Genomic DNA, 11,251 nt, shown 5'->3' on the forward strand with positions numbered 1-11,251 from the left:
GAAAAAGGGTGCTTCTTTTATGGAAAAGTATCTCTCTTAGAATGAAACTCTTTGTAGCCAGGCTTTGGATCTTATTTTTTTCCCCCTCAAATAATGGCAATTCCAGGCATGTGCAGCTAGACATGAATGTTTCAATTTTATCATTTTAGGATTTGTTGAGAAAGAGATAAGAAAAGCTAACATCCCAATTATGGACACTGGTGAAAACCCAGAGGTGCCCTTCCCCCGGGACATGATTGACTTAGAGGTAAAGAATTGTTCTGAGACAGACAGATAAATTCTTTTTACTTCAATGCAGAAGGTACTCTCCTGCGTGGATGGAGAATAATTCTTGCTAACCTTGTCAGTATTGTCTATTGATTATAAATTTCTTGTAGGTGGGATTGAAGCAAATCCCTTTTTTATGGTATCAAACAGTATCTCCAACAGTATCATATGCCACTAAATAAATGTTTATTGTTTTATTAAAACCTTACTGGATTAATGTCAATTTATCTAGTAGCTTATTAATCTAATAGACTAAATAAACAGCTAATGGGCTTTTCAATAATTATTTTATCCATCTGAAATCCCCCGAGAAATTTATCGAGTGTACAATAGAATCTATAGACAAAGAAAGTTAATTCTGGTAAAAATCACAATATTTGTTGCGTAGGTGTAAGATATCTTTGAACTGTCGGCATGTCAACAGTTCTGTGGGATGGACTTTTTTAATGTCTTTCAGAGCACGCATATCGAGCTTAGTTTGAGTTCATGGTTTTCTTTTTTCCCTCTAGGCCAATTTTGAGAAGATTGAAAATGAACTGAAGGAAATCAACACAAACCAGGAAGCTCTGAAGAGAAACTTCCTGGAACTGACTGAATTAAAATTTATACTTCGCAAAACTCAGCAATTTTTTGATGAGGTCAGACTATTGTTTCTTTTAGTATTTGAACAGCTGATATTACACTTGCACAAGTGGTCCATATTTTTATTCCAATAATTATTTTAATTTGCTAGTTTGGAAGCAATACCATTTTTGCACCCTGCTTTAGTTGAAGAAATTTCAGATTGTGTTCCATTTTTCATGCAGTACACAGCCAGCCATGGTTTTGTATATTTTCACATTTTCTGCAGTTTTTCATCCCAAGATGGGGAAAGGAACCCTAAAGTAGTTGTGTAAACATAGTTAGTTGAAATTTTTACATTATACTTATGCGTTGTAAGGTAAGTATATGCTTAAGGTTAAATCTGAAGAAACAAACATTTGGTTATACACAAAATTATAACAAATATTTAATCTCCAAATCTTTTGTCATCAAATTTTTATTTTTATTTTATTCTCTGTTTGCTCATCAACTGTTGAGTACATTTTTCAGTAATTTGGATGGCACATTACACTCATTTTTCCAAGAGTTTTTATTGTATGGAAATACTGGTAGGATGCTTGTTTGAAACTTCTGGATTTTCACATAAACTCAACTGCATTAACCTTATAGGGAAAAAATGTTAATAGGTTCCTGGGTTAAAAATGTAGATAACAGGGCCGACCGGTTCCCGCTCACTGGCTGAGTGCGGTGCGGGCGCAGCACCGAGGGTTGTGATCCCGTTACCGGTCAGTAAAAAAGACAAAAAGGGAAAAAAAAAAAAAATGTAGATAACAGGCTGGCCGATTAGCTCAATTGATTAGAGCGCCACCTTGTAACGCCAAGGTCAAAAGTTCGTGTCTCTGTACTGGCCAGCTGCCAAAAACAAAACAAAAAACAACAACAAAAAAATGGAGGTTACTAAATTGCCAGGTGACAGCTTGCTGAGGTGAGGAAAGGATTTCGAGCAAGGCTCACAGAAGGCTTCCTTCTCCTAATTAAACCTGGGGAGGAGTCTTTCGACCTGGGCATGCTTTTTCTGATGGCCTACAGTATGGGTAACTTTTTGAAGGTGTCCTTGCCACCAGATTAACAGCGTTAGATACTTCAGAAATTGTCTCAGTCACTGTTCAGTTTGCCTTCCCATAAAGTTCTTTATTTCCTTTGCTCAACAAAAAAACTTGGCAAAGCTTTTAAATACAGAGGGCCCATTTTAGTTAGCATCACATATGTTCTCAGTTTTACTTTTAATTTCTGTCTTTTGAAGAGAGACCAATTCTCTGTAGTTCTCTAAACTGGAGCAGGGGTTCTCTGAGCAGCAGTAGCAGCACCCTCACCTCGGATCTTGTCAGAAGTGCAAATGATCAGTCCCTACCCCTAGACCTGCTGAATCGGAAACTCTGGGTGTGGATCCCAGCAATCTGTTGTAACAAGGTGATTCTGAGGCATGCCAGTTTGAAAACCACTGGGCTAGAGAAAGTCTGCTGAGGATGTGACACATTCCTCAGTAACTAAGGGTTGACTCAGAGAAGCCATGCTAATTAAAAAGATCTGCTGGGGCGAGGGAAAGGAGAAAAACTCACATGAATTTAATTGCCTGGTCCTCCCAAGAGCCAGAAACTGGTTATACATCAAGAGAGGTTTGGTGTGACTCTTCAGCTTGCTCACTAAGTTAAGACTTTTGAGACTGGCTACTGCCTCTTTCACCGGTCCCCAACATCATTGCATTAGAGAATGTGGGACAGTGTGATTCTTTCCAGGTGTTTAAGGTCTTCTGCAACAGGCATGACCACTTATGCCACATGGTTTTAATAAACAAATAATCTGGAATTCCATTATGCTCACTGCCTAAATGTTATTATGTTTTTATTCATTAATTTACTGAGCATATAATGAGCACCTACTGTTTGTGAAGCACAAGATGAGTAAGACATGGTCCCTGTGTTCAAGGAAGGTATCATTTAGTCATGTCAGGAAGCATCCCTGAGCATGAGCCTCCATGTGCTCACAGATGTGTGCTTTTCTAAACGTGTCCAAGCTGCTGCCCACAGATCCAGTGTAAACCTGGCCTCATGGTCAAAGCTCAGCTACTTTTAGCATCATTTGGAACTTAGTTCTTTCATCCCTCATTTTTCCCCGTTTTGATATACCCTTTAGTTTACTACTGAGATGTTGCTGTGATATATGAAAATGTCTTTCATGACCTCTGGTTCATTTCAGGAGAAATTCTGAATAAAGATTGACAAGTAGACTCCCTTAATGGGAATAGTTATTTATACTACTATTTTGCTTAACAAAAAAACTTTAATTTTCTAATTAAAAAAAGACATAGTGTGCCGGCCCGTGGCTCACTCGGGAGAGTGTGGTGCTGATAACACCAAGGCCACGGGTTCGGATCCCATATAGGAATGGCCGATTGGCTCACTGGGTGAGTGTGGTGCTGACAACACCAAGTCAAGGGTTAAGATCCCCTTATTGGTCATCTTAAAAAAAAAAAAAAGACATAGTAAAATAAAATAAGAGGAACAACTTGGAAAGATGATAAAAGATTTTAAAATCGTAAGTTATGGATTTAGGAGTTTTATTTTGTGATTAATAAGTCTACATATTAAATGCCCATCCTGAAAAGGCAGACTTTGAGTCTCATGACCTTCGTGCCCTATCCACGGTGGGTCGTGTTTCCCCTCCTAGTTATACAAGACTGTTTTCAGTCTCTGGAGGTACTCTGAGCACGAGGCGTTGGTAGTGAGCGGCCCTCCCGCTGCACCTTGGCGGCAGTGCAGCCAGTCTTCTGGCAAGGGCTGCTCTGCTTTTTCTCTTGAGTTCAGTCGGTACCTTGCCCGTTCCTGACACTAGCTTGTAGCCTCAGCCAGGTCCCTTTCCATAGACCTTGCCCTGCTGCTGCCACCAATCAGTAGTCTCAGGTGTCACTGCCATGACCAGAAACAAGACCTCACAGAGAGATCACATCTATGCATGCAAATGAGTGCTTTAAATAACATAAAAGATGAGGAAACTTGGGACCCTCAAATGTTGGAAACTTAGGATATTTTATGAGGTTTTCTTCCATGCCTAAAATTGTAATGTTTGCAAATGGCCTAAAACACTACCATTTTTTGGGCCGGCCCGGTGGCGCACTGGAGAGTGTGCCGCTTGGGAGTGCGGCGGCGCTCCCGCCGAGGGGTTGGATCCCATGTGGAGACCGGTTCCCGCTCACTGGCTGAGCGCGGTGTGGGCGCAACACTGAGGGTTGCGATCCCGTTGCCGGTCCCCGGTACGGGCGCGACACCGTGGGTTGCGATCCTGTTACCGGTAACGAAAAAAGACAAAAAGGAAAAAAATAAATAAATAAAAAATAAAACACTACCATTTTTATTTTATTTTTTTTATTTTTATTTATTTATTTATTTTTTTGTCTTTTGTCTTTTTCCGTGTCCGGCAACGGATCGCAACCCTCAGTGTTGCCCCCATACCGGACCGGGGACCGGCAACGGGATTGCAACCCTCGGTGCTGCTCCCGCGCCTCGCTCAGCCAGTGAGCGGGAACCGGTCTGTATGTGGGATCCGAACCCTCGGGCGGGAGCGCCGCCGCGCTTCCCAAGCGCTGCACTATCCAGTGCGCCACCGGGCCGGCCCAAAACACTACCATTTTTAAACCCCTCTTCTTTGTAATAATTTGATGAATATGATCAATACTTCATAGTAATGAGTTAGCAGTAAATGGCTAATTAGAAAATAAATCTTTCACTATCTAGGCATACGGGTTATGATTGGCAGCTGTGGAGAAGGGGAAAAGTAAACATATATTGAATATATACATATATTACAAATTCGACTTAGCCATTTCTTATCCAGAGCATTTAAAATAACTTGTTAATGATTATCCTTTTCTTAGTCTTCTTGTTTATGAAGAACTGTTAGAGCTGGAGAGATTTCTCTGCATCTTTTACCATAAGCACGATAACATATGAGAACGTAAAGAAGACTGGAAAAGTAATGGTTAATGGCATGCAGATCCCTGTCCTTTCCTCCTAAGTTTTCCATCCATCTGCTTTCTTTATTTTCTTTCCCATCTGCCATCTCCTTTGGGGCTTGGTACCTTACACAATGAAATGTAATTTCTTCCTCAATGTAGATGGAAGTAAAAGTGTTTGCTCTTGGTAATTGATGTAGCTTGAACTGGATGTGTTGCTTATACTTAAATGGCTGCAGAAACAGAACTGAAGTTCTGCTCCTTTCTTTTTGTAAGGCATGGTTTTCAGTTCTCCGAATGGGGAGAGTGGTAAGCCACAGAGCAGAGCAGGTAATTTAGAGGAACATTGGCAGTGTTATTATTGTTATTAGACCCAGATACTCTACGATTAAGATTTAGATACTTAACAGTGTTGTTTTAAATATTGCTTTAAAGGCCCTCAGTTAGTGATTCCGGTCATCCTACTCTCCTACTAGGCATGATTTTATTTAAAAGATTTTAACTTTCCTCTCTAAGACTTAGGATTCTTAAGTATGAGGTAGTGAAATTAGTAATTAGAATGTTATTCCAAGTCTCTGTTTAACTTTAGTTCTGCAGTTTTGATTCTCAGAGGGCCCCTGATACGGTCTTTGGAGTGGTCTAGTTGCTAAGCACCGTCTGCTGTTCCGTCAGTTGTCCTAAGACTTAGGATTCTTAAGTATGAGGTAGTGAAATTAGTAATTAGAATGTTATTCCAAGTTTCTGTTTAACTTTAGTTCTGCAGTTTTGATTCTCAGAGGGTCCCTGATACAGTCTTTGGAGTGGTCTAGTTGCTAAGCACCGTCTGCTGTTCCGTCAGTTGTCCCTTTTAGATAACGTTTGCACTGAGTTTGATTTTTAGGGTTTACTCAAACCGGGTCTTGTGAACCCATGCAGGCAAGTAGGAGGGAGTCTTGTGAGCAGGAAGTCAAATAAGTTTCACTGGTTTTTGCCAATAGATATCCCAAGAACAAATTGAAATGTCATTTGGATCCTCAAAAACAAGTTGCTTGTGGCCAGCTGATTTGATTTCAAGTAGAAACAAAAAGAACTCCCTAAACTTCCATGTGACAGCAAGTGGTCACTGGTGTTCCCATTATCTCATCTTAATCTTCCCAGTCTCGTGACAGTATTTCTCTAACCTTCTGGTGTACCCAGTGCCTGCACCTCCTTTTCTTCTTTGTTTTTTGATTGTTTTTTATTTTGTTTTTTGATCCGTTTGTCCTTATTTCCCAAAACAATTGCTTTCACTTTATTAATAAGGCAGTCAGATTTATCATCTGGTTTATACTGTTTTCCCCCCTCTTTGTTACATTGTGGTCCTATGACTTTATCGGGTGAGGTTCCCACGTGACATATTTTGACAGAGTGGTTGACGGGAGTAGAATAAATGAAATGAAATGAAAATGATAGAGAAAAATTCTCCAGACATTTTGTTTTGTTTTGCTTTTGAAAAGGAAGACTATTCTGGCTTACATCTAGTCTTTGGTCAAACAAATAGCTCATGGATTATTAAAGATGGGGAGAGCAGGCAGTGGAGAAGTTGGTTGGATTTTATTTTTCGGGTAGCTTCTCCTTTATGACGGGAGTGAAGGGTGGTAGGGTGAATTAGGTAGAGAGAGGCTAGGAAATTAGACCTGTGTCTGGGAAAATCCTTCTCCTCCTTCATTTCATTGTATAAACTGTCATGGTGGAAATCATTTTGAATCTAACCAATTAAACCAGCCCACAAGCTCTACGTTGATTTATTATCTGTTGCTTTTTCTTCACTTGATTCTTGAGCTGTGTTTTCCAGAATCCTTCAACTGTAAAGCCTATATGAACTTAATATTCCTAGATTTGTAGTCGGCAAATAAGACATTCAGATATTTCACTTTTTCTCCCCTGCATGGAAGCCTCTAAGACTAAGGCTGGCCCAGCCATTATGTTTTCTTATCCTCTTGAAGGAAGAAATATTCTTTAAACCCATTGGTTTGGAGCATTTTATATGTGGCCATGCTGTTTTGCATTTTTGAGGGCCTGGAAAAGCTGGACATATGGAGAGGCCCCTCCTGTCTTTCACGATCACACTGGGTTGAAGACAGTGACAGTGCCTTGCTTCTTTCTTGGAAAGAGAGTCTCCATCTTTCACATTTTCACAAGGGGAAAATTCTACTGCCTGGAAATTAAATGTTGAGAGTATCTGCAGAGCTGCTTTGTTTTTGCTCAGAAGGGAGGACATTTCAGATTCCTACCCACATGCAAAGGTATTTCCTGGTACTTTCATGGTTTATTCAGGGAAACATAGGAGAGAAAATGGCTTCCACCAAATAACAGATTTATGCATGTCACCATCATTTAACGTTTTTCCTTTTGTTCCTTATTTCTAAAACCATGTTCCCAGATGCTTTACTGGGGCGTTTATGCTTTCTTCACCTTGCGTTTATTTCCTCTGTTCTCTTCCCCTATGCTTCTTGTCTTCTTTTTGTGGGTATGTCATATCTTTTGGTGTGGGTTTTTTTTTTTTTTTTTTTCATCTTTATTTTCTGAGCCTGTCTCCTCCTGGTTCCTCGTTCCCTGCATGCCACTAACTATTTTCATTAGATATTAATTGATTTGTGAATTCAGGCTGAATTGCATCATCAGCAGATGGCGGATCCAGACCTGTTGGAAGAGTCCTCATCCCTCCTGGAGCCAAGTGAGATAGGAAGAGGCACGCCTTTAAGACTTGGGTGAGTACCACTTCAACCTTTCCATACCCAGTGGGACCACGTTCACCTTTGCCGTTCAAAGAGCAGCAAGGCTGTGGATTCACTTCCTACAGGATGAGCTCTCTTCTGGCCTATTGAGAGGTATTCTTAAGTCTCTCTGGATTCAGTTCCTGAGTGGTTCTGTTAACCCTCTGCTGGGTCCAGAGGTGAGATCAGGAATAAGACTTGGCAGCCATTTTGACATAAGAACACATAATCTTATGTGTGTAGTCTTTGCCCCCTCCTCTCACTTTCCTTCTTTGTCTTTTTTTTTTTTTTTTTAATGTGATCGGTAAGGGGATCGTTACCCTTGGGTTGGTGTCGTCCGCACCGCGCTCAGCCAGCGAGCGCACCGGCCATCCCTATATAGGATCTGAACCCACGGCCTCAGCACTCCCAGTGCCACACTCTCCCGAGCATGCCACGGGGCCGGCCCTTCTTCTTTGTCTTAAAACCTCCCTGCCCATGACGTGGAATAGAGTTCCCAATCTGGCTCTTCTTCCCACAGCTTCGTGGCTGGTGTGATTAACCGGGAGCGCATCCCTACTTTTGAGCGCATGCTTTGGCGGGTGTGCCGGGGGAATGTATTCCTGCGACAGGCTGAAATCGAGAACCCCCTGGAGGATCCTGTGACTGTAAGACAAGGAAATTGCATCTTGTGGAGCAGGTCTTGTAAAGGGAGCCCAGAGCAATAACACAGCCTGGTGCCACCTGAATCTGGCCTTTCTGCAGAGGAGCCCTTGTGTTTATCCCTGCTTTGATCTGGGAATTCAAAGGACTGACGGCTCTTTTCCTCTAACTCCCGTCATGTGTATACATATGGTGTATACATGACATATATGTATTTTCAAGCTTAGCCTTGTAATGTTTTGATTGGAAATGTGTTTTTTCCGCTTATTTTAAACTTTAGCTTTATATGTATCCTGTTACTGATCTGGGACTAAAAGAAAATTTGCCTTTTGTGAGAATTAACTTAAATCAAGACACCTGGTTCCAAATTTGGTATTATTTATGCATAAAAAGAGAAGGAGAGATTTCCTAAACTGTGATCTTTATAAGCTGATGAAATTTTACTTGGTAAGGTTTTTTTGTCTACTTGTTTTTTGGGACAATCAGAAACTTAGTTTAAGAATGTATGAGTATATTATGCAAGATACGGTCATCTTCTCCAGCCAGGGCTTTGGAGAATAGGAACAGCTTACCATCTTGGCATTTGACAAAATGGGACAGAGTTCATAACCTAAACTTACATGAGTATGGAGAGTCCTGATTTCAGGGATTACGAGCAAAAAAGATTAAATACACTGCAAAAATTTTACTTCACCTTTATATTAGTGTTATTTAGAAACCTAGAGTTACTTTTTCTGTTCTAATCATGTTGTAAATTTCTTTTTTTTTTTTTTTTTCACTGGTAAGGGGATTGCAACCCTTGGCATGGTGTTGTCTGCACCACGCTCAGCCAGTGAGCAAACCGGCCATCCCTATATAGGATCTGAACCCGCAGGCTCGGCGCTACCAGCGCCACACTCTCCCGAGTGAGCCATGGGGCCGGCCCTGTAAAGTTCTTAAATTAGTATTCTTTGCTCTACCTAAGAAGAGAGATTGTATTGTGAGACTTCTCGGATTGGTGGGTCATGCAGTTCTGTGGCTTTACTCTCTGTGCTGAGGAGGAGTGTCGTGACACTTAGGTTAAGGTGAACCCCCTAGCCTAGGGGTGCAGGTTTACAATCTGATCGAAGGCTGTCTTGGGTTGTGGAAGCATTGTAATCTGCAGTCACACCTAATGTGCAGCTGCTGTCAGGAATATTCAGTCAAATTTCTTCTTGGCAACAGAAAGATTATTTATCAACACATCCAGGAAAGGGAGGCCCAAATGGCTGTGACAGAGCAGCTGCACAAAAATGGCTGCAGTTTAGCCTAGAGAACTTAGGGACTTACGACTGTCGGGACTAATTTTATTCACTCCTCATCTCTTTTTATCTTTCTAAAGTTTTGTTTGTTTTTATGTTATAAAAACCATGTATGCTCTATAGGAATATGAAAAAATACAGGCAGTCAGAGACAATCTGGTTAACGCTCCATATGCCTTATTTTTCTCATCTTTCCTTCTAGTCCTTACATCAGACTCCAGGTGTAAACTTGGTGTTTGAAATGGATCACTTTCCTCCCTGCCCATAGAGTCTAAACTGGCATGAATTGTGAGATTCTATATCAGCATTCTTCCCAGTGACTCAATGGTTTGTAGTTAGTCAGCCACCTCTATCTGGGGATTTCCAAGTCCCAGAATAGACAGGAATGGCTTCCTTTTCTTTCCTCCCCTTTATACTTTTGTTATTCTGGCAGTGTAAGATTTAAAGTTGAATTGGGGGCTGGCTGGTTAGCTCAGTTGGTTAGAGCATGGCCTTATAACACCAAGGTCACGGGTTTGGATCCCCATAGTGGCCAGCCACCGAAACACAAAATAATAATAAAGTTGAATTGGTAAATAAGGCTAAATAGTGCTAAGAGGAACTCTTAGTTTGTCAAGCTCCTGATTGAATCTAAAAACAAATAGAGGAAGATTTTTGTGAATTAGAGATTATAGGGCAGATGGTCTTATAGTGAAGCTCAAGAAATGGAGTGAAAGTAGTGGTTAAAGTATAGGATTGCTGTATCCTTAATGGATTCCTGTTGTTCCTGTGTCACACAAGAAAAGTTAGTTATTTAAGAAATTTTCATTCAGGTTGAGAAGTCTGAAATCTTGGTTTTTGATTCTGGGACCTAGGGCGACTACGTGCACAAGTCTGTGTTTATCATTTTCTTCCAAGGTGATCAACTGAAAAATAGAGTCAAGAAAATCTGTGAAGGGTAAGAGTAACATGCCTCCACCTAGGAGGGCACAGCTGTGTGGCTTAACCGTTGAGCCGTAGAATTCAGAATAGTGAAACATGAATCTTTTCAGTGCACCTTGACACACTGACTATTTCTTTTTTTTTTTTTTTTTTTGTCTTTTGTCTTTTTTTCCGTGTCCGGCAACGGATCGCAACCCTCAGTGTTGCCCCCGTACCGGACCAGGGACCGGCAACGGGATTGCAAACCTCGGTGTTGCTCCCACGCCTCGCTCAGCCAGTGAGCGGGAGCCGGTCTGTATGTGGGATCCGAACCCTCGGGCGGGAGCGCTGCCGCGCTTCCCAAGCGGTGCACTATCCAGTGCGCCACCGGGCCGGCCCCACTGACTATTACTTTTAGTAATGTTAGGGCTGTTTTAAACAATTAGAAATAGCCTAAATTCATTTTTTAAAAGTACCATCAAAACCACGATATCCTTTCCCTGGGAAAAAGTAATTAGAACTCATGGTTTATAAGTGCCACATTATTCTGGGACAGTGGGTCTACATGTCCAGCATAGTGCCATAGGCACTGTATCCTTCAATTTTCTGAAATTCTGTCTTAGGGGCAGAGTTTTTCCCTGCCATTTTTCTCCAGCAGTTTACAATATTACTTGCTTTTCTTTTTTCTTTTTTTTTTTTTTCTTTAAAGATGACCAGTAAGGGGATCTTAACCCTTGACTTGGTGTTGTCAGCACCACGCTCACCCAGTGAGCTAACCGGCCATCCCTATATGGGATCTGAACCCGTGGCCTTGCTGTTATCAGCACCACACTCTCCCGAGTGAGCCACACTCTCCCGAGTGAGCCACGGGCTGG

The 11,251-nt window shown here is 41.4% G+C and overlaps 1 protein-coding gene across 1 annotated transcript in view; it reads left to right on the top strand.

Moving 5' to 3' along the window:
- Positions 1 to 11,251, top strand: part of ATP6V0A1 (ATPase, H+ transporting, lysosomal V0 subunit a1) — a 60,182-nt gene that overhangs the window by 16,206 nt on the left and 32,725 nt on the right. Inside the window, exons 4-8 of the mRNA XM_008571873.1 lie at positions 150 to 247; positions 777 to 905; positions 7,445 to 7,548; positions 8,075 to 8,201; positions 10,331 to 10,413. Coding sequence (XP_008570095.1) covers positions 150 to 247; positions 777 to 905; positions 7,445 to 7,548; positions 8,075 to 8,201; positions 10,331 to 10,413 — 541 coding nt within the window. The remainder of the gene's footprint in view (positions 1 to 149; positions 248 to 776; positions 906 to 7,444; positions 7,549 to 8,074; positions 8,202 to 10,330; positions 10,414 to 11,251) is intronic.

The sequence above is a fragment of the Galeopterus variegatus genome, unplaced genomic scaffold (assembly GCF_000696425.1).
Source record: "Galeopterus variegatus unplaced genomic scaffold, G_variegatus-3.0.2 Scaffold733, whole genome shotgun sequence".
NCBI classification, from domain to species: domain Eukaryota; kingdom Metazoa; phylum Chordata; class Mammalia; order Dermoptera; family Cynocephalidae; genus Galeopterus; species Galeopterus variegatus.